General features: G+C 34.6%; 1 protein-coding gene across 1 annotated transcript in view; it reads right to left on the bottom strand.

Annotated features, from left to right (window-relative positions):
* EYS (eyes shut homolog) overlaps positions 1–24,437 on the bottom strand; it is a 700,331-nt gene that overhangs the window by 656,531 nt on the left and 19,363 nt on the right. Inside the window, exons 3-4 of the mRNA XM_050973021.1 lie at positions 4,372–4,565; positions 2,404–2,531 (exon numbers count right to left, since the gene is read on the bottom strand). Coding sequence (XP_050828978.1) covers positions 2,404–2,531; positions 4,372–4,565 — 322 coding nt within the window. The remainder of the gene's footprint in view (positions 1–2,403; positions 2,532–4,371; positions 4,566–24,437) is intronic.

Raw genomic sequence — 24,437 nt, 5'->3', positions numbered from 1 at the left:
ACTTAAAATGTTGATGAGCAGCTACAAGTCTCCCAAATTAAAGCAACATAATTAATGGTAGATTTCCTTTGGGTGAAGTGAATTAAAACATGAATCACAAGCAGAACGTGTCCAAGCCTGTGAGTTTAGAAAACTGAAGCAGTCTAATCACTGTTCCTATATTCTCCTGAAATCCTCTGTTAGTCAAGTAGCTAATGCAGGATATGAATTTAAAAAGAAAATTTTGAATTCTTAAAACAGTGAAGCCTGCTTACTGTTGGACTTCATTATCTGTCAACAGCTTCTGTGCATTTCAGCACACTGGCAAGATTGCAGCTCTCACAAATAAAACTACTGAGTGCGATGGCCTTGTGTAAAATATGTAATTCATACTACTTCAAAATGCTTTCTCTCACCTAAATGCCTCCTTTCAAGTACAGAAGCATAAATACTTATATTAACTATTTCAGGTTAAGTGGTGGAAAACTAATTTTATTTAAAAAAAAAATAAAAGAGAACAATATTTTTATTTAATGAAAAATAATCATAAAAAATATTGCAATCAATAATTGAAGCCTTTGGGGACTGAATGGTAAAACTAAAGCAGAATATTGGAGATTTTCAACAAGCAATTGGACAGGATATTAGATAATATCATCTAAACTCCCTTTCCCATGAAAGGCTGGACCAGAAATTACTTCAAGCTCTCTTTCAACTTGGGCTGTTCTATGAGTCTCTGACAGTATTGTATATTTATTATGTTCTAACATTCTGTTACTGTATTGTAACCCTCTACCTTTGGATTAAGAAGACTGTGAACCTGTGTAAGATGTGTCAAGTCACCTGTTCTGCATATTTCTCTGTGTAGGATATGAGTCACTTTCTGGAGTTTTCTTCCTTCATCAAGAATGTCTGGCAGGCAAATTGGTTGCTAGGGTTGACTATGGGGATTGAACACTATTCACAATGTTCTTTCTAGGTTGTCGGTTCCCTTTCTAGAACATTCTTAGTGTTAATGAGCTTATTACCCACCCCAATGTGAAATGGGTTCCTAATTGCCCATTTTTATGTTCTGTTATATTGATCTAAATAATGACTTCCATGCTTATTCTCACATAATATTATCAAAGGAAAGATAATTCAAGCACAATGTTTTCCCATAGACATTTTTATTAAACAATTCCTATGGTACAATGTGATTCCTGGTACAGAGCATTTCTACAAATACTTTGAAGAATTATAAACAATTCAATATCAATACCAGGGCCAGGATAATTTTTATGGCTTCTTTTTGGGTTTGGTTTCTGTTAATAGAGGAAATGTACATCTAGATATTAATTGTCCATGTTATGCATACTTTTGAATGTAGACTTCAACACAGTTTCATCCTAATATACACATATTGTGGGAAAGACTGGCTATATAATAATAATAAATTATTAGCTTATATCCCAGTTTACAGAATTGGAAAATGAATGATCACTCTTGTTCTGTGCTTTACATATCTATATGGGAAGATCTAAAGCCATATGAGCTTGCCTATGTGTGTTTGTATGTATATCTGTATTTAGGAGTGAATAAGAATGAAATTATTTGGATTTTCTTCTTTAGGAAAAGTATAAACATTTCTACTCATATTTTTATTTCAAGTCTTCTCAATTGATTCTCTACTGAGATTCTGTGTTCTGTACTTTTATATTTTTTTGAAGTTTCTAAATTCAATCATAATATGTTGTCAGGCTTTTTTGTATCACAGCTTTCAATTTTCCACTTTTATGAATATCCAAAAATTTGAAAAATGTTTATTTCAGTAATGCTTATCAGAATTTACTCAGATAGCAAGAGAAAAGCCAAACAAAGAGGAACAGGATGAATTGTACTCTTTAATAGCATAGGAAAAAAAAAGTTTAAAAATCTAATTTAAAATGAAATTAAATTATAAATTGGGTCACTTCTGGTACTTTTTAGTGGATAATTTTTAGTTTGGTCTTTCTGAATTGAATAGTTTTTCCACATGCTGCTTGAAGGATCAATTTTAAGTCTACTAATGTGTGTCTGTGAGCTATAAATTAAATGGGTTCCCTTATCTTTTCAGAAACAAAATAAATTTCATGTACCTTGAAAGGGAGTGGCACATGTAGTATAACTGTCTTGGCTGTCATCAGTGTTTCAAAATTCATATATTTTTTAATAGTATTAATAATGAAAAAATTTATAGCCCTTAAATGCTTTAAATCTTTTTGTTTTGCTCTCAGAGTTTGCATTAAGCCTGAGTAAAGCACAAAAGATAATACATATTTTTTTAAACAGAAGTTTATAGTTTTCTGTGTTCTCTGTGAATGATGATGTCTTTTCTTTCTGCAATCTGTTGATATCATCAAGTGAACCAATAAAGTACTGAAATAAATTAATATCCAGTCTTACCGGCAGTTATAGTTTTGCTGTCGAGCTACACAAGTTGCATTATTTAGGCAAGGCAATAATTCACATGGATTCAGTATTCTCTCACAGAACTTGCCAGTAAATATTGGCATACAGATACATGCCACATCCTATAGAAGAAAGGGAAATAAGAAATAATTATTTGTTTTACTCAAGGCAGTACAAAATTTAGTCTTTATGGTGTTTACTTCCATTTCTAGAGAGATCCTAACTAGGACAACTTTCCATTATACAAAGCAGTTTAAAAAACCAGAACAGTTCTAGTCTCAGATAGGTTACAACCTTAATTTAGAACAAATAGAACAGGCCTTCCCAGACAGATTAAACAATACTTGAATTTGCTAGATGGAAATGTACCAGTTTTAAAATTACAGTTTCTCATAACTGAATCAAGAAGCAGTTTTATAATTAATTTGGGGATTTTCCTTATTTCTGATTTTGTATCAATGTAATGTTTGCATCTCTTAAACACTAACAGTACACAAGTGCATCAATAACCAAACCATCACTAGAGGAAAAAAAATTGTGGGTGTCCATTTTCGCCTTCAGTATAAAGCACAGTCTATGCCTCTCTTTAACAGTTAAAGACATTTGTCAGTTACTGCAATCTATAATTTGAACACTAAGAAAAGTTATTTTACAAAGCAAAATATTTCTTAGGGCTGACAGTCCCACCCGTATTTTCCTATGCTCTTCATAGGTTTTTTGAAGTCAGAAAGTAAAGGAAAAAGTTAAGGGTTTTGTTCCCCTAATGAAACTGGAAGTGCTCAGGTGTTTCTTTAGAACCAGTCTTAAAGGTATCATCAGGAAACTTCAACTCCCACTGAGACATTTCTATACATGTGAAACAAACTACTACTACAACTGTTTGCCTTTTGCACAGAAAGGCTTGTGCTAGTATATCTAGCAGACAAAATATTCAGACAGGTTACATAACTTAGAAATCTGTCAATTTATTCAGCAATTTAGATGTCTCTTTTTCCCTCAGTTTATGAATATGTGTCACTGCTATGTGATAACTAAGCTTTTGAACTCTTCTTTCACTGTTTTGATTCTGTACAATCACTGCTATTTGCAATAGACATGCTAGTGAAAGGACATCAACAGTTTATTTTGACATACTACCAGGTTTGATTTATTACTAAAACTTCATGAGTTCTGCATGAATTTATTCTATTTTATGAAAAGAAAAAGGAAAGAAAAGCAAGGAATTTAAAAATTATGCCACATGAAAAGCAAGAACAAGACAATAAAAGATCACATGATTCTTCATGTTTGTGTCAGATGATTTTATTAGGGAGAGGAAAAAAAAATAAAATAACATAGGTAGTTTCTTACATGATTACCACGCAACTGACATAAAATGGGGAGTTTGGGGGTTTTTATCATAAAAATATTATAAACCAGACACATTGAGAAAATGTTTCTTCATGAAGCATGCAAAGCTAGTTTCAAAATTTACATTGGAACTAAATGTTTTGACACTTTCATGGAACAGATCTTCCTTTAAGGTATGTCAAAGCATATGGATACCAGCAAGGTGATTAGAAACAGACAATATGTTTTCACAAAGGGTAAATTATGTCTGACTAATGGTGTCTTTCAATGATCTAGTAACTGCATTGATTGGTAAGGGAAGAGCAACTGAGAACATTTACCTTGACTCCTGTGAGTCCTCTGACATCACCCCACACCTCATCATTTTCACTAAATTAGTGAGATAGGAGGAAAGTTGTAAATGCCCCATCCCTTGAAGTGCTCAAGGACAGGTTGGATGCATCTTCCAGCAACCTGATCTCTAAGAGGTTAGGTAAGAGGTCTCTGCCCACTGCAGAGATGTTGGAAATAGATCATATTTAAATGTTCCTTCTAGCCCAAATCATTCTATCATGCAATGCTGTAATTCTATGATTCTCAGTTCATATAGGGAGCTCTAACATTTATACTTACATTTGGTAAATCGATACATGTGCCTCTGTTCTGACATGGCCTTGAAGAACATTCATTAATGTCAATTTCACAGCTGTGACCAAGAAAACCAGAAGGGCAATTGCAAACATATCCAGACTGGTTATACTGGCATATACCTCCATTCAGGCATGGCTGAGAGGCACAAGGATCACCATGTTCCTCACAAAATGGACCTAAAAGAAATAAACATAAAAAAATACAGTGTTGGAGTGATGCTTGGAATGCTCTTTGACACTACTTTTTTACTATGTCATGATTCTGTATTATTTCTCTTTGTTGTTCTTGTTGTTGTTGTTGAGGGATTGAAAGTCTTTTATTAATTGTGTGTCTCTAAATGTCTTTACACTGTGAAGCTCCAATTACTGCCTGGAACATCTGTAAGCTATCACCATCTAAAAAGCAAAGAATTTAACATAGTCCCAAATGCTTTTTTTGTTTTGGTCAATTAACATGGAATCTCTGGGAGCAACTAATCCCGTCTGTAGCAAAAGAAGGATGTGACTGGAGCCATGGTCCCGTGACATGCTGAACAGTCACTGAACATCTCACTGCAGTTATTATTAATGGAAGCTGAATCCAGCGGATTCCCAGACCAGGAGGGTTCTTCTCATTTCTGTTTACAGATCCAGCCAGTACTGAGCCTGAATGTGCTTTCAGTAAGCAAACACAGAACCACACACATTTACACACTACAAATCTGCAGGCCATGTGAATCACCATGAAGAACAGTGTCTTTTTTCCTTAGAAAAACATGAACAGCAGACAAATGAACATAAGCAGCAATAATGGCTCAAACTTTTTCCTTATCTCTGGCTAGTTAGTATTGAAGCTCAACAACGAACATACACACTCCTTCATTTTCTAAATATAAACCTCTCTAGTGGATGCCTCAAGAATCAGCATAGATTTTAAGTCTGTCTGATTTCCATATCCAGATCCTGAATCTCTTGCTGACTTGCTGGCTCAGAGCATGAGTTGTTCCAGATCTGGATGTCATTCTGGTTTCTGGCTAGTCTAGTTCAAATATCTATCACTCCCCACCATGAGAGGTGTTAACACAGAATTAGTAAAGAAAAGAGATTGTTACTCAGTCTCTGTTGGCCTTGCCAAGAAAATAATCTGTAAAATTTCCCCAAGTTACTTTATTTAGTTATTTGAAATTTCCATGTCTCTCACAAAATTCTCCCTTAAATATCTGTAAAATTCAGTCTTTGTTCATGGTGGTCTGTGCAACATTTGTCAGCTACTTATCCTGTTACTTGTTGAACTCAGCAGTTTCTCATTTTATGTCCGGTAGCTTCCCATGTTCTCTAGGCAGGATTTACTTGATCTGTCTGCATACCTTAACATTTATGAACTGACTAAGTATTTTTGACAATTAACTCTTTTTAATCCTGTGACATCAAAGATAAAAGTGTTATATCATCTAAGAATTCATTTCAGTTTACTTCAGGAAAATTATGTATCAAATATGTTTTTTACATACATTTTACTTTGGTGCACTGATTCAAACCACCTCCCTAATACATACTTAAAAATGACATCAGAAGAATTATTTAGCAATTTGCTGTAGCAATATTACAACTTTGTAATAAATACCTTCTGCAGTAGTAATATGTATTGATTCAACTTTTTGTTAGTAATATGAATTCACTGACTTAAAAATAGATATTCATAAAAGAATAGATTGTACTTCACAAAAAGAGGTATAATTTCAAAATGGTAAACAAAATACATTTGCTCAAATATTAAACTGCAGGATAAACATAAATTATTTATTGCAAACCACCTAATAGATAAGTATATGAACCTCCAATAATTGAATTATGAATAAAATAGCTATCTAAAGCAAATGAAAGTATGTGGAGCAACATTTACTAGAAGACTGAAATATCACACTCTGTCTCCATTATATACCAGAAGAGTTGATGTGACAGGGTCAAAACATTTTCCTTTTTATCATTCAGTTCAGTAGAAATAGTTATTCCAGTAAGGCAAAATGAATTGGATCTATCTTTTATGACAGATTATTCACTCGCCTTTAGCATCAGAGGACACTCAAAGAATCTTTCAAAATTTTTTTGCTATCCCTCATCACCATAGTAACCAAATTACAGTACATTGCAAATTCCAGATGTTAGGGCTTGCTAATAGGGAAAGCTAAGGAGGCTATTCCTCAGAAAAAGGCCATTAATTGGTATTAGTGCACATATAAGAGAACATTTGCAACATGAAGTTAGGGGGATTGGTCAGTTTTCTCTTACTATTCAGTTTACTAGCTGTCCTATTCTACTTCAGTGCAACTTTGTACCCCAGCAGTACTCATCAATGAGGTTATATATCAAGGCTCACCCAATTTTTTCTCCATTTTTAGTTACATTTGACAATCATGGGTGCTCCTGTCCCACCCACAATAATAATCAGAAGAAGAAAATTGAGCAAAACAGTGACCCCATTTGCTCTACCCAAAGGAAAGCCAGAAAGTGAAGTCTCACTAGGTGAATGGAATAATGAGGTTTTCCTGCCATTGTTTATACCCCTGAATGCATTCACTCCTCCATGGTTTTTTTTGCACCACCATTACCAAGCACTTCTTATCCTCTTGGCTCTCAATGGGATTATTAGAACAAGGAAAGACTAAATGAACAAAACAGGACAGAACAATGAAGACCAGTGGGGAAAACCAGATGAAAGAGATGCCTTTGGTAATTTTATGCTCACTTGAAGCAAAACTAGGAAAACAGTATTGTTCTGCCAAAAAAAAAAAAAAAAAAAAAAAAAAAAAGTGAAAGTGCAACATTCTTTTAAAAGAAGACTAAAGTACTAGAAGAGGAATAAAGAAAAGCCTGACAGTGAATAGGGAAATACTGTCAATCACACCATGAGAAATATATAATAAAAAACTGCAGGTTTCAAGGATGGCAAAAAAAAAGGAAAAGATATTTATTAGCTTATTACTCTTTTCCCCTTGACATTTCCTTCCAAAGGGAGCAATTTTTTTTTTTTTTGTTAATTTGGGAAAGTATAGTGCATTTAGTGGAAATTGGTAGCTAATTATCTAACTAGGTGAAGGGGTGCTAATTTAAATGAAGATACTAACCCATGGTCTAAAACACAAATCACATCTACCAATGTTTTTTTACAAAGAATTCAGTCTTGAGCTGGAATTTCTCCTTACTCATTGAAAATAATTATGTCTTTCATATTCCTCTACTTTATAATTTCCTGTATTCAGCATCTTATGTGAAAACAAGAGCAACTTTCTTTCACCTGAACAGCCATGCCTGATGAGTTTGACAAAGTCAATAAATGGAATTTTGGAGAATTAGTTGTTTAAGATTTTTATTCTATCATTCCCAAACCTGATGTAACACTCAATATATTTGCTAAAAAATATTAAAAGGTTACTTGATTACAGCTCTTGGATGGGGAAAATATTAAGCACTAAAGGGATCATTAATTCAGACAGAAGAGTGTAAAAAAAGCAAATGGCTGAAGTAAGAAGCAGAATGATTCGATATGAGAAAAATCTCACACATTTTTACCAGAGATCTCTTTATCTGGCAATGACGAAAGAATTCAATTCTAGATTTGCTGTCTTCACATCAATGTGTTTCAAAAAATACTTTAACTGCATACAAAAGACATCTGTCCAGAAGACAATATATGTAATATAACAAGCTTTGGTCAGAAAAGATGAATGCCTGGTTCTCTAAACTTGCAAATCTGTTTACCTACTTTGACTCAAGATGTATAAAAAGTTATGCAAATCAGAAATGATTTCTAAAATCTTTTACTAAAATGTACACATTTTGTCATTATCAGTGGCCCTTGTTGAAATATGTTTAAATAAATACTAAAATTCATATCCATGTTAACACTTACTGACTTGAATGTTGTGGTTAGAAGCAAGTTAAAGAGGAAATACAAAAATAGATCTTTATAATCTGATGTCAAATGAAAGCCCCAGGAATAGGACAACATTTAAACAATGCAGCTAGGATCAGCACATCAGTCCAACTAGAACATGCATATTTGAAATTTTTGTACATCTTCTGAAGAACTGAGACTAAAACTGAAAAAAAAATAAAAAAGGAAAGGCAAATTTTCTTAAGTACACAGATCTGATACATAACCTTCAATTTTACTTTGATACCAATAAAAGCATAGTATAGGCATAGTATGTGCCCTAGATGCTCTGCATGTCTGTTGCCAACAGTTTCAACAGAAGTAATTTTCCCTCTGTGAGATCCAAAAAGAGAGATTTGCTTTAAAATTCTTTTAAATACAGTATTTGCATCTTCGTATGCATTTCTAATCAAAACTGGTGAATGATACCTTGTTTTTCATGTAGATGAAGTTTCAGTAAAGCATGAATCAAAATGAAATCTACTTTAGGCACTGTAAATCTAGGTCTTTCATGGACTAAAAATCTCTGAAAGATTATAAGGGCTATAATGCTAATTTTAGACCAAAAGGAAGCATCAAAGCTCACTGATGTTCTTTATAGAAAAGGTCCAATCAGCATACTTGAAAATGGACATTTTAGAAGTAAATGAATGAGAGCATTAGCTTCCATCAGAGGTAAGTCTATTAGAGAAAAAATTACAGTACCTCTGGAAAAACTCATCAAGAGTCCCTATAAACTTCTTATCTTGTCTAACCACACTGTTCAGAAACTACTATAAGCAAACAGAACGGGTCTGATCCTTATGCAGATGCCACCCTGGCTGCTGCTAAGGCAGCATGCATAGGCTGTCCTTGCTTCTGGAAGGCTGTTATTCCCTGGGCATAGCAGGGCATCACCCTAGGTGTCATAGGTCATATATCATTCCTCCCCTAAAATCACTTCCTAGTGCCTCAGTCTGTTGCAGAAAGGAGTGTTCAAAATGCTCCTAGGGGCATCAGGATAAGATCTATAGTGTTCAGATTGACAGTTTTGACTTTTGTCAAGAACATCAATGCTGCCCAATCACTAAATGCCCAGATTTAAAATGGTCTTTCTCTTTGCAGCCAGCTGAGGGTGTCCACCACACAGAAGAATATCCAAGTGTGTCCATTAGCAATGAATTCACTTATACTTCATGGGTTTTACTACAGTAAAAATGACATGTTTTCTTTCCAAACATTTTTTGGAAAAGCAGTTTCAAAAATGTAGTGATTAAACATGTTTTCTCTGATTCAAGTTTCTTCAGAAAGTATTAATTCAATTCCTCAACTGCTCATCAAGTTATAAGACCTTGTCAAAACTCCAGTTTAAAGCTTGTTCCTGATGGTTCACATGCTTGTGTGAGAAGTTAAATTTTTTTGAATTCTTAGAAATTGCACCTCTTAGAGATGAGGTCACCTGGGATTCATGGACTTGCATTGTGCATGAGGTTTCTCAACATGGTTTCTAAATGTATGAATGGGAAACACACTTCTGATTAATATCCTAAATGAAAACAGAGTAAGTAAATATGATAAGCATGACAGTCATTTTCTTCATTAAAATTGAAAAGTATATGTGATTCCAAACTAAAATAGATCGATAAATGAAAATTTTAGAAAGTAGGATACATATGTCAACCATATATTTTTAAAAAATTACTGTTGAATCTTTTCTAACAGGTTTACTTTGCATGGTAATTTATTCTGGGTGCCCTCTTGACACACTTTTCTTTGGCAAAGGGATAAAGGCTATTTTTGTTACATTATTCTTAATTCAGGTATGCAAAATGACACATTTCTCTTTTTTTTTGGCTTAATTGTGCTTATTTATGATTTTTCTCAATGGAACCTAACCTAATCTAGGGGAAATCAGAAAAATCCTATAAAACCTGTTGGATGGATCTGGACTTAAGGCATCAGTATTTACATTTGTCAGATTTATCAAATTCCTTGTCTTTCTTTCTTTAGGAATGGAAGTCAGCAGATGAAGAGTAAAATTTAGATATTTGGACACCGAAAGCTTTAGGCTAATACCTATTGAGAGACAAGTAAAGAAAATGACCTGAAATTGAAAGTTCCAAAAAAACCTTTTAAAATTTGGCTGTAAGAAGTCTGTACTATGCACCTCAATATTCTGCAGTCATGATTATGTCATAATAAATGTAAACCTTTAAGAATTCTAATACTATTCAGAGGCTTTTTTTGCTGTTGATGATGATGATGATAATTGCTACAATCCATCCTATTGGCAGTAATATTTTCAAGAATTCTTCTGACACTAGGATAAATTAAAGATGCAATAATTTATACATTAACAGTGGGCAGTTCAGTTAGTCATGTGAATCCAGGAAGAAGAGAATTAAATAAATGGCCACTAGAAAGTTGGTATTCTTTTATTTCTCTGCTAATATACTTTTTAGAACAGATGATAGGTGATTAACTTTCTCCTCTCTCCTCAGTGTTACCCCAGCCAGCTGATTGATGGCAAAAGAGGCATGGGCTGAAAAATCATGAGAATTCCCAAACACTTTATTCCATAACAAATTCTATGATGCATGGTTTGGTCTTTTCTGTTTTTTGCAGTCAAAACTGCGTGAGAAGACAAAAAAAGCTTGTATAAACTTGTGCCAAGCAACTTACAATTTTGTCCATTTTCTCTAAATAAACAATATACATCTAAGGGCAAATGCAGCTCACAGCAATAGCATATTATACACAACTGCAAATACTGAATTTCAAAGTATTGAAACACTTTCACTACTTTCAAATTTTCAGATGACAATATGCAGTTGTTTAAACCCTTTAATTCTGTCAAGCAGCTTGAACCTTTGGAATTCATTAATTTGTATTAATTCTTATTCTCTTAAAATTCTTCTCAAAATCAGTTTGATGGATGTGAATACCTGAAGCCTCTGATTCATTTGTCTTAATAGTTTCACAGCTAATTATTGTTAAAGATTATATATCTTCTTTTTCTAATCTGCAGTAGTGTGGAAGCAGGTATACAATTACTCAAGAAGAAAGAAATTGACATAGGGAATAGTCTTATCAAAAGATAATTGATTTTTCAAGTCTTTGACAAAGGAGTCTATCCAAGATGTATACATTTACTTTTGTTTCATCCTCAAAAATCACGAGTCTAAATGACAAGCTACTTCTGTTACAGTGAAAGAGGATTTTGTCTGAGATGAATTCCAACTAAATTGCTTAACAATATTCAGAAACATGACCGTAGGCTTGAGACAGCTACTAAAGACCTGGGAAATGGATCTTCAGGAGATATAGCCACTTGAAATTCAATAACCAAGGTAAGGGTTGAAAAAGAGATGTCAATTATAGGAATATATTCTGGGAAGGTGTGCCCTTGGGCAACTGCAGAGTCCAGGGACCTGTGCTAGATAAGGGGAAGTCTGAGACAGCACAGGGATTGAATATTTTGCGAGAAGCGGGGCTCACCGTGTGGTATAGAAAGTGAGACCAAAAGAAGGCTTGAATCTCAAGATTAGAGAAGCACATCACAGTAAAACAGAAACAGTAGAATGGGCTGAGTGGTTACCAATTGATCTGTTTTGATTTTTTTTTGTATCCTAGGAGGGAGAGGAAAAAAAAATGTTGAGGATACATGTTTAAATAAAAATAGTTTATAATCTTTATGTTGTTGGCGAGGAGAACAGGCCGATGGTGTTTTATCTTGAGTATTTTGATACTTCTGATTTTTTTTATCCTAGCTACAAAATTTTAAGCAAATCGATTGTCAAAAGGTCTCAAGAGGATTCAGCTGGGTTAATGTCCAAAATGCAGGCTGGTCAAATGGATAAAATATGGGATATGCTGTCTAGTGACCACATCACATCATCTCATAATCCAGATTTATATTCTACAGTATGCATTAATTTATTGTAAATCATTATTCTGGAGAAGAAAAAAAATCCCTAGGAGTACATATGGAAGAAAATCAGAAAAACAAAATAAGCATTATTGAGATTTAACTAAGTTTGTATCTCTGTACATTCTATTAGAATTGTGATGAAAAGGAAAAATGTGCTTATTTTTCAGCTTGTAACATTATTAGGTACCAAGAACCAACTCAGTATTATACTGCTTGCAAGTAAACCAACCTTTGAACATTCAAAACTTCTCAGAACTGTAACTTTTAGTGTCCAAGGATCTTGGGCATATTTCCATTTGGTTATATTTCTCTTTCTTGACATCCATCTGCATTATTTAATGGGACAAATGGGTGAGTTCAAATCCCTACATATGGGGCTGAGTAGTGCATACACCTGCCAGTTTTGGAAGCACTGTAGAGCTGAAATGTGCTCAAAGCTGGAATAAATTCCACAGCACTAGTGTTGAAAGAAGAGTAGAGTCTGAGAGTCTCTCATAAAAAGATTAGTCATTCTCAAAAGCTGGAAAGATCAACATGGGTTTATGGCTCTAACATTGTGATGTAATTTAAAGGAATGGAGGCCTGGTATTGTAAAAGAGGTCTTAAAAATTGCAGACACAGCATGCAGCTTATGGCAGTACAGGTATGGGATATTTCGAGGCAAGGCACACATGAAAGATGAAGACATTGCCAACCATCATTGTACAAATCTCATGTTATATAACTGTAGATTGCTCTTAATAATGCAGATTTGCCATGTGTTTTACTTTTGGGTTTATTTCTGTTGGGAAACTAAAAATGGTTTGTAATATTTTTATTCGCACTTTAAGATAATTTCACCACAGACATCATGGAGTGTAAGCACAGGGACACTAAGAAGTCTTTAGTCCAACCTCATGCTTGAAGCAAAATGAACTATGAAGTCCGGCCAGATTAGTCATGGTTTTATCTTTCCTAGTCTTCTAAGTCACATAAAAGGAATTGTAATCTCTCTGGGAAACCTGTTCCAGTGTAGGATATCCCACTGTTTCCTTCTCAACTCCTTTGGGCACTCCCAGACTCCTTGCTGGTAGGGTGGTGTAAGAAGCAGAAAAGGCCTTGATGCTGTGCAAGCCCTGCTCAGCAGAAACAAAAAACCTTCTGTGTTATCAGCCCTGTTTCCAGCACAAATCCAAAACAAATCCACATACCAGCCACTATGAATAAAATGAACTCCACTCCAGCCCAAATTGGTACATCTGCCTTTTATGCAGAGATAGGCACTAATGGGCCCTGCCATAGAATAAGATTTTGAGACAGGACTCTGAAGTGTTACATTTCAAAGATAAAACTGCAAGAAATATTGAGTCATTTGTAAATGTTAATGGTAAATTCAGATGTGATGTGGAACTGCAAGTCTAACATTAAATAAGTTAATTTGGTTTTTATTTATAATAATAATATCTTGCACTATAACCCTTTATTTTGAGATTTTAAACGTGTTCATCTTTCTATGCCATTCATGAAGAGTAAAGAAATCTGTGCAATGAATTCTAATATCCTTTCTCCATCAATCGTAATTAATCACTACCCTGGAGAGAAAGATTAGTATATTCAATAGTGGTGTTATCAGTCCTGTGACTTTGTGTCTGGAAATATTTCCCAAAGCACAAACTTCTGGTGACATGTCATTATGCAAGGAACTTCAACTTTAATTCTTAGAGAAAGTTTTTATGACAGGTGAAGAGAGTTCCAAGTGAAAATGTTAAGTACTTGTTAGATCATTTTGTTACTAGGTATAAAATGTCAGTATAAGTTAGTATATGTTAAATTATTTTTAAAAGGATGCAAGTGAGCAGCATAAAGGAATGCCATCTGTCTTAATTTTTACTTTTTGTTTTTATCACAAAAATCTTTAAAAAATAACAAAATTAAATATTTGAGAATTTAGAAAACAAAACCAAAATTCTGGTAGCACTAGGAAATGGACATTTCTTCCCAAGTGCTTTGCTTATAGCTGATATGTCTGATATATATCTGATTTTAAAACTACTCAGAGTAATAGTTAAGATTAGACATTAGGATGAAACTCCTTACTGTGAGGATGGTGAGGGTCTGGTATGCAGTGCCCAAAGTAGTCATGATGCTCCATTCCTGGAATTTTCCTAAGCCAGGTTGGATAGGGCTTTGAACAACTTAATCTAGCAGACTGTGTCCCTGCCCATGGCAGGGGGCTTGGAAATATAAGATCTTTCAAGTCCTTTCCAACACAAACCATTCTACAACTCTATGATTCAGACTGAAAAAAATCCAAATGCAATCTGAATTAGTGAATTCAGTCTGATTCAACATGAAGTATTATCAGTCAGGCCAGTTCTGTTGAAGCTGCTCTGTTATTTTTCATTGCATGAATTTTTAGAAATTAACTGAGAACAGTAAAAATTAGCTAAATGAATTTTTGAGCTATTTAGGTGTTACATGATAGTATCACTGTATCTCATGCCACAGGACTAAGGCTACATCTCCAAACACACTGCTCTTGAAAATGGAACAAAAAAAGCAAGAAAGATTCTAAATACTGCTCATTGTCTCACTCGTTATTCAACAACTAATTTTATGCTTTTCTTGGTGTTTAGGCTGAGGATGATCTGGGATATCAAATGATAAAAGTAGTATGGATATAAAACAAAGAACTAAAGGAAGTTTATAGAAGACATTTCTTCCTCCTGTGTCTCAAGTCTAGAATTTATTTTTCCATGTATTTTGTTGTTGTTGCTATTTTTTGGTTTGGTTTATTTTTATTTTACATTATTATTTTTTATTTTTATTTTAAATACATTTTTCTAATCACAGACCACTTTCTTTTCCCAGACTGCCAGCTGAAGCCTTATTCCTCAGGCATGAAGAGCTATTGTTTGCCAGGCAAAGACTGAAGGATGGCCCCTCAGCAGGGGCCATCTCCAGAGATGAAGCTGGAACAGGGGAGGCAACAGTTAGGAAACCCAGCTCAGACCAAGGTGAGTCTGCCCTGCTGGGTCAGTACAGAGCCTGAAGCCTTCTACAGTAAATGGCAAAAATCAAGCTTTACAGTCTCTCACAGGCTGAAGAAACTGCCAGCCAGCTAATCAGTAGTGTATTTACCCTCTAACTGGCAAGATGAAAAGGTAAACTGGTATAAATACACTGAAGAATTTATGGTATCTTCTTTAGAAAGCACTTCAGATTATCCATCAACCTACCGTCTTGTTATCCAAAACTGTGTCTTCTTGATTTTATTAATTTTGCTATCGAAAAATGTTCAGTTGTCATTTTATGCAGAACAGTGATTTACAAGATAAAGACTTGTAAGTTTCATCCATCCTCAAAGCTCGCATGATCTGACAAGCCAAAAAGCCAGAGGGAATAATTCTGACATATTTTGAAATTTGTCATTTGTTCTGTCTTCATGTCCTTGCTTTTTTGCTTATTTATAAATATATTCTGTTTATTTTTAATTCTTATTTTTCCTGGGATAGAGTTATTTTTCTTCATAAACGTATGTATGAGGCTGTGTTAAGGATTTATGCTAAAAACAGCGTAGATAACACACGAAGGTTATGGTTATAGGTAAGCAGTGCTCTCAGTGTCACAGTGCTCACAGCTTTTCAGGCTGTGTAGAGAAATTGTGGCTGTCCCATTCCTGGAAGTGCTCAAAGACAGGCTGGATGGGGCTTTGAGCAATCTGGTCTAATGGGAGTTTTCCCTGCCCATAGAAGGAGGGTTGGAACTAGGTGGTCTTTAAAGTCTCTTCCAACCCAAACCATTTTATGATTCTATGATTCTAGGATTCACACAGTGCCCCACTGTCATACCTAAGTGTCCCTGAAGGGATAATGATTAGCATTGACTCCATGATTCTCAGAAGGTTGATCAATCACTTTATCATACTATATTTATAAAGAAACCCATCGCCCTTACTGACAGTCACAATACAGGTGGACACAATTGGTCCTTCCATCTAAACACCATCACCAATGGCCAATTGAGAAATTACCCTTTGGTAGATAAATCTCCATAACACATTCCACATATTCACAGCTAGTACAGCAAGTGAAGATAAGAATTGTTTCTCATTCTTTTCTCTGATCTTCTCACAGCCTTTCCCCAGGACAATGCCTGGGAAAGTTCTACATTGGTCTCTGTGGCCAGAGAGCTGCTACCACACCCCACCACTGAAAAGGCTGGATGTGCATGAGAAGTTGGGAGGAGACACAGAGGGGACAGCTGACCCCAACCCACCCAAGGGATGTCCCAGACTATATGACACTGCACTCAGCAAGAAGAACTATGGGGAAGAAGATATTAGTGGAGGGACATTTTGACTTTCTGCATTTGTTGTCCCAAGTGACTGTAACATATGATGGAGTCCTGCTTTCCTCAAAACAGCAGAACATCTGTCCACTGATGGCCACTAGTGAATTAATTACTTGTTTGGCTTTTCCTGCATGCATGGCATTTTTATTTTACTACTGACCTGTCTTTATCTCATCCCATGACATTTTTCACTCTTACTCTCTCAATTCTTTCCCTCCTTTTTACTTGAATGCCCTGTTTCTGGGTTTGATTTCTTGGCTAATAGTTCAGCCATCCTAGTTCCTAGAAAGCTCTCTCCAACACCACTGACTCATGTCTACCTGATGCTTACTCCTCTCGAGTAGTCTTTTTCATAAGTTGCTGTACACTGCCTTTTTCTCCTCTTTGCTACACTGCCATGTTAAGGCTTCTACCCCATGTCTGCTCAGCTTTTGACTCTGGAAGAAACAATCTTTCATCTTTTTTTTTTAATAAAAAGGCATGTTAATTGAGATTGAAAAACAAGAATAATTATTTGTTACCCAAATTTTTAAATGCCCTGCTGGATGGGTGCCACTATTACATAGTACTCATTTTGCTAATTTAAAATGATGTTGCTAATGTTGATAACTCTGACTCCTTTATAGTCCACTCTCTCTTCAGCCTGGCCTGGGACTGCCCTGTTGCATAATTTTATTTAAAAATTTGGAATATTTTAATACTTGGAGTGCTACAAAAAGGAAGAAGCTACTGCCAATCTTGCATTTCTCTAGCATGAGATATATTTACAATTAATATTATTTCTATAAATTCACATGGAAGTTTTTTTAAAGAATATTCTGTTTATCTCTCTAAATCTCTTATTCCCAGAAGAGGTGTGTGGGCATTTGTGTAGAGAGGCTGACTTTAGGAGATTCTCGTAACAAAGATATAAAAGTGCTGTAGTTATTGATGCAGTACCACAATCAAATATACAAACAGTGAAATGTATGCATTTACAGGTATTGATTATGGGCTTATAATAGTGAACATTGAATAAATTGTGATTGTTTTGACTAAGTAGATAACATGCTAAAACATTCAGAATGTCAATACACGTAATAGGTTTTGGGCTCTAGGTTCAAAGTTACAGTTGCTTCTTTGTGATTGTGATCAGTCTGCTGGAAGGCTTTCAAGGGATTTACATGCTCAGAACTCTGTCCTATTATGTGTATAAATCATTGTGAAGAAAATAGAACAAGAACTGAACTCTTGGAAATGTGTCAAAATTGCCAGGTTCATTTTCTCCCTGAAGAATGATAAAAAATCTGTATTAATGGCTTGTTCTGAACTAGTGGAATTATTTTGAAGCATAAACTAAATAATCAATCAACAATCATTATCTGCCCTGCATTGAACTTTGTCTGTTTTGCAGGCAAGACCATCAGTGTCCAGCACGGATTCCAAATGAACCATGGGTTAAAAGCCATTTGCAAACTATTCTTTATTTGGGGCTCCTGACTTAAACTACTGTACAAAAGTAAATTGTATAATCATGAATATGTAGACCAATAATTTGTCCACATATTAATCTACAAAGCATTCAATTCTAAATTGAAATAGCATGGTAAAGACCCAAATGTATTACAGTTTTAATTACATTATGCGTCTTAACACCAGGTATTTCTAGAAAAAATAAATGCAGTTCCTTTAATTTCCATTCAATTGCAGGAATGCTGGTCTTTCTAGTTGTATATGAAATTAACTTTTTGAACACATAAACTTCAACCAGTCTTCTGTTCTTTTATAAGGAGGTAAAAAGATATTTTTTTAATGACAGACTGTCTGATATAAAAAGAGAAGTGACTTTGCTTTCAAAAGGCACTATTCTATATTTTCATGACCTTGATTCATTACTATATGGACAAAGTAAAAGAAAAGATAGTGCTGAAAGGTGCACTATCTGTTAACTTCAAAGTGATTAATGACAAGACAAGTTATCAGGTATCTCAGAACTGAGAACCCATTAGCTTGGGAGAAAGCTGAAAAGCCAGGGGGAAGAAATAAGTCATAGTAATAAAATGAGATGAAGAAGGAATGCAGTTCTCTTGACTGTAGATTGATATGGTCTTGTAGCCATACTTAGTGCCAAAAGGAAATTCAAATTACTGCTCATGTTTAATCTGGCCTTACATTCAAACAAACTACCACAAGCTGATCAGTAAGCAGTAAGTGCTTCAGTAAGAGAAAAATAACATATGCTAACAGCAAATCAAAGAAGTTATTCTCTAGAGTGAGTTCATAAAACCAACAAGAAATGTTCAAATATAGGAAAAATTTTATTTAGTAATTTTTCCTCACTAACATAATTACAGAAAGGAACCTAGACTGCATAAAATAGAATTGCTAGTGTACAATATAATTTAAATCAAAAAATAATGTACATAATTCCTTTTTCTTCAGACTCTAGTGTTCTTCAGTCTACTCAATGTACTGTCTTACAACTATTACAAATTTGCCTTTTGCAAGGATATCCATTGAAGAAAAGGAAAGTAATTAGAATGAATTAATCTCAAGAGGAATTGTGTGACATTTACTTTAGATTTCTAACTTCTCTCTATTTTCAATGATCCCCATAGTTAAAAAAAAAAAAATCCATGCAGCACATCAGTTCTCTACAGGAATGAACTGCAGTATGAACTCCATGTATGATTTCTAGTTCTAATAGGCACCCTCTGAAGTTTCTGTATTGTACAATAGTTTAACACAGTATATAAAAGCTTTCTGTGTTTTGAATAAAAATGGTTTCAGGAACAATTCTGTTTATGTTTTCTTGTCATAAAACATTAGCAACAAAAAACCCACTGATATAAGCAAAACATGCTTTAGTTGTCAAGTGTTGATAAAATGGTGCCTACTAAGTGATATTCTACGATATTAATTGAGTAAAGACTACCTGCTGGCTTTAAAGGGCAATAATAACAGTAAGAAACTGTGAAACTGCAGCTTTTTGTACTGAACACTTATTAAGCTCTTTATTCCTGCAGTGAAATAGATTTCTTTTGGACAAATCAAGTGAAGAGTGCATGCCTGTGTTCTACATCAACATGCAGTCGTGGAACACCTAAGGGAGCAGTGATCAGGTCTTTTACATGCAGGTCATGGCAGTGACAAATCCAGGCAGGGAAGACTGTGAGTATGGAGAGAAAGCAGGCACTGCACCCTAGAGCTCATGAAAGCTTCTAGATTGGTGGTAAAACTTTGGAAAATAAGTTATCTCTATCCAAATTGTGATAAAATACTCTCAGAACAAATACCACCTGATCATCAAGGCATCCTCACTCTATAATGATTTTGATATTCTATAATTGTCTAACATACAGTTGACATAATTAGGCTCAAGCCTACCCAGTCTGATGTGTTTGCTGCCTATCTTCAGTGATGTAACTGAGGTAATGGAGTTAAATTATATTTATTCCCTTCTAATCAAAGTAACATACTCCAAGGACCTCAGTTTATATATTTTTTCACACACTACATGCACACCTGCTACAAGCTCAGTGAAGATCCAAGCACAGTGAAGATACAAGAAATGGGAGGCCCTCTAAGCTACCCAGAAGTTTGACAGGCTATAAATGATGAGGGAAAGTCATGCATATCATCAGCCAGAAAGAATTTCACTCCATGAAAAGCAACTGTTTTGGGAAATCACAAATAATTTTATCAAAAGGGAGCTATGCCCACTTATTGTGGAGAAGATCATATTAATTTCACAAAAAACTTACAGCACAATTCATGTATCTTAGGTCATGAGATTTTGCCTTGGTGTTAAAATGTATATATTCAGAGATATCTTTATTTAGAAACACAGTTATAGTGATCAAATACTATTGGTAGATTTGACACATCAGTGAGGAACTCAATTGTTTTAAAAGGACAATGATTAATAAATGTGTATCATTAAATCCACTTTTATTTGTGCCAAATAATGAGTCACAAAGAAAAAAAAACCTACACTGAAAATATGTGTACACAGTGAGTAGATGTGATTTGACTATTTTATTTTTTATTCATAAAACTACATAAATGCTTAAGCCTTTTGTTCCTCTTGTCCAATAAATCCATGTTTATCTTGGAGCTGCAATTCAGTACATTCAAAATGAAATGTATATGTTGCAGTTTAAAATGGGTATTCATTTACAGAATTCTGTTTGACTTGAGGTTTTAAATTTTTTGTAAATGATCACTGAACTAAATCCTTAAAATTATGTTGGTCACACTGGAAAATGGGTCTGATACAAATGAGAGTCTGTAATTACAAATTATTGAAATTTGTTGGGGATAGCTTTTGCTGTGAAAGGGTTTCAAAATACTACAGAAAAATAGGATGTAATCCAGTGAAATGTGCAGAGTCTACATTTAGATAAGAATACTCATCTATGCAATAACTGGCTAAACTGTATTTAGAAATTAGTTCTATGCATTTAGAGCTTAACAATCAAAAATGTGAATCAGTAATTTTTTGTCATTAAAAAAAAATTGTTTAAATGGAAATACTTTCTTTACAAATAAAAAAAGTATATATTTCTGTAACTCATTAAATGCATTCTCCTCTACTGTTTTTCTTTTAGGCATAGATATTAATTTGAGGCCAGCGAATCATAGACTGGTTTAGGTTGGAAGAGACTTTTAAAGATCCTCTTGTCAAACCACCCCTGCAAAGAGCTGGGACACTTTCAATGAGATCAGGTTGATCAGAACCCTGTCCAACATGGCCTTGAATGTTTCTCCCATCTAGCAGCTACCACCTGAATAGATCAGTAAAAGCCACAGATAGGAGGACCAAAATGGTAATAAGCAATTTGATCTTACTATAAACACATAATTTTTCATGTATTTTCTACACTCTTCATTTTTTTCTTGACTATATTAAGTCAAGCAATGCAGAAAAGGAGAAAAAGTAACATGCCTGTCCTGTAGGTAGAGTATAAAGTGTTTGGCCACCTTAACTGAAAGGCTTTGGGTTTCCAAACTGGAGGAAGATAACAAAGAGTACGTGATTACTGACAAATCCATTTTGTACCTAAGGAACTGGTAGGCCAGCTACTCGTTACAGAGAAGCAGCTGGTTATTTTACTGCTATTAAAGGTAATATGCTCACTATGAGGAAAGAAAAAAGGAGGTCAGAAAATTGTATCTTTATAGTGTCACAAAGTTGATGGCATGAAATGGCAAACCCTGAGTTCTTATTTAAAGAAATAACTTAGATAAGCATAGCTCTAAGATAGAAAATAAAAATGGTATACTACTGAGCTTCAGAACACTGGTCATCATGACTGTAATACTTTAATCAGCTGAGAAGGAAAAAATATATCTGCATACATAGTCTAGGCGTAGCAGTTTTCTAGCTAGATTATTGAGATGTCGTTTTAGAAGTTGCAGATGTCAGAATTAGCTATGTAACAGGAAGTTTGAGTGCAGACATGAACCTATAGGGTGCTACAAGTCACAGGATGATTGACAGGTATGACTTAAATACCAATCATAACACATTAAAGGGTTCAGATTCAATTAATCAGAAGAGCAGAGAATAAGAAATCAGTGGAAGTCATTCTTATGGTTTAGCTTTTTAAAAGATCAAATGGAAAATTTCAAGTAATCAAGCTATTTGCAAATACCTGAAAAACAATAAAGATACTATAAAATAGCAAAAATAGACAACAAAAGTTGTAAGCTACAAATCTTGTCAAACCATTCTATGTATATGGAAAAAAACCAAGTATGTTAATGACATTTATATCACATTTATTGTAATATGGCATTTGACATCACAATTCATAAACAGTTGCAGAAAACATATTCTAGTTCTATCTCAGATTACTTGTTCAGTTGAAAAAACAATGTAAAATAGAAAGGGAATCATTACAGAGACTCCTGATTAAAAGAAGAAGTAGCATCAAAATTTAAATGAGCAGGTTTCACAAAGACAATTTGAATAAATTTCAGTTCAATTTAAGGAAAAAAATAGTCTTGGAATAATGTGATGGCAGCTTCCAAATACAAGATTTCATGATTTTCGCTCCAAGAAAATCCTGTGTGTAGCACAAATGACCAGAATCTATAGACTGAGACAGCATGGAGTTCTGCATGGAGTGTTGAGGACTGTTCAATATTACACAATTTGGAATTACCAGAATCTATACAGATAAGATTATGCATATTATTTTATCTTTTTTTGCTATTTTTATAATTTTTCTAGCCATTATAGATATAATTTTAAATTATAGCATAAGACTTTATAGAGCCAGAGTGCCATTCTTCTTGGGGTCCTAACAGACTAGCATCTACTAGAAAATGCTAGGAAGTGCTACCAAAAAACAGTGAGGGACAATGACTAGAAATCATGTAGTGGTTATCTCGTTGCAGTCTAATAAAAGAAAATTTTTTTTTCTAATAGGGACTGTTGTAGGTATCCAGCAGTGGAGAAGAGGGATGAAGTAGATAATACTGGTATTATTTAATATTACATTTCTTTGATTTTTTTTTTCAGTCATCATGGAAGTCAGGCAGCATACACTACCTCAGAGGATTTTCTTTGCTTTGCCAAAGGCAAATGTGAGATATGTTTCAGTTCTTTAAAAAATAATTTCATCAGAACACTCTTAAAGTATAAACGTAAAACAAGGCTAGAGTAAAATGTAAAAACTGGCAAATAAACAAGCTGCTTACCATAAATGCTAAAATGTTTTAAAATGTTAATGAAGTAAAGTATAAATGTCAACAAAATGCAAAATGCTATCACAATAAACATCTTTGCAGTGGCTTCAAATTAAATATGTCCCTGTGATGGTGCTATTGCACAACAATTCAATAGAGACAATCAAATTCTGTCCACTGATGGAAAAGAAATCCTAAATACTGGTGCAAGGTGAACAATTCAGTACCATTAAATCGTTCATCTATCATTTCTGACAAAACGCTAAATGAAACTTAAGCTACCCACCAAGAAGCAGATAGCAGCAGTACCACCTTTGTGTTATGTTTAAAACTACTTAACAGCTGCAATAGAGTCATTCAACAGAAACTTGCAGTATTCCCACCAAAATACAGAAATACAGGAGACATTACTGACTCAGAAAGACTGTGCTTTTGACAAAGTTCATATAAAGAACATTTTTTCACTTGAAAGATAATGTTCATCTCTTCAAATAGAAAAATGACTCCTCAGGCATGATAATGACCATACTAATTCTCTCAGTGATAAAAATATTATTAGGAGAATTATGCTTGACAGTGCTGATCCTAATAAATTTCTAGCTACTCTTTTCACTTTCTGATTTTACTGGTTTTGGCTGGGATCAAGTCAATTTTATTCACAGTAGTTTGTGTGGTGCTGTGTTTTAGATTTGTGATAAAAACTGTCCTGAATACTCAGGCATATTTTAGTTATTGATGACCAGTGCTTACACACAGCATCAGGGGCCTTTTCTGCTCCTTGCCCCACCCTAACAATGTTCAGGCTGTGGTGCAAAAGGAGGTGGGAAGGAACATGGCATGGATAGCTGACCACAACTGACCAAAGTGGTATTCCACATCACATGGCATCATGCTCAGCAACAAAAAGCTGTGAAAAGAAGGAAGAAAAGGAGGATATATGGACTGATGGTGTTTGTCTTCCCAAGTAACAATTACATGAGATGGAGCCCTGCTTTCCTGGTGATGGCTGAACCTGCCCACAGGAAGTGGTGAATGAATTCCTTAATTTGCTGTCCATGTGTGGACTGGTTTGTCTTTACCTATTAATTTTTTTTTTATCTCAACCCACGAGTTTTATCATCTTTACCCTTTTGATTCTCTCCCCCTTCTCACTGGTGGGGAGTGAGCGAGGCTGGGTAGGGCTTTCCTGCTTACTGGTGTTAAACTATAACCTGATCAA

Source organism: Serinus canaria, chromosome 3, assembly GCF_022539315.1.
Source record: "Serinus canaria isolate serCan28SL12 chromosome 3, serCan2020, whole genome shotgun sequence".
Lineage (NCBI taxonomy): Eukaryota > Metazoa > Chordata > Aves > Passeriformes > Fringillidae > Serinus > Serinus canaria.
Note: the sequence above shows the minus strand (reverse complement) of the source record. Positions and strands in the feature narration are given on the sequence as shown.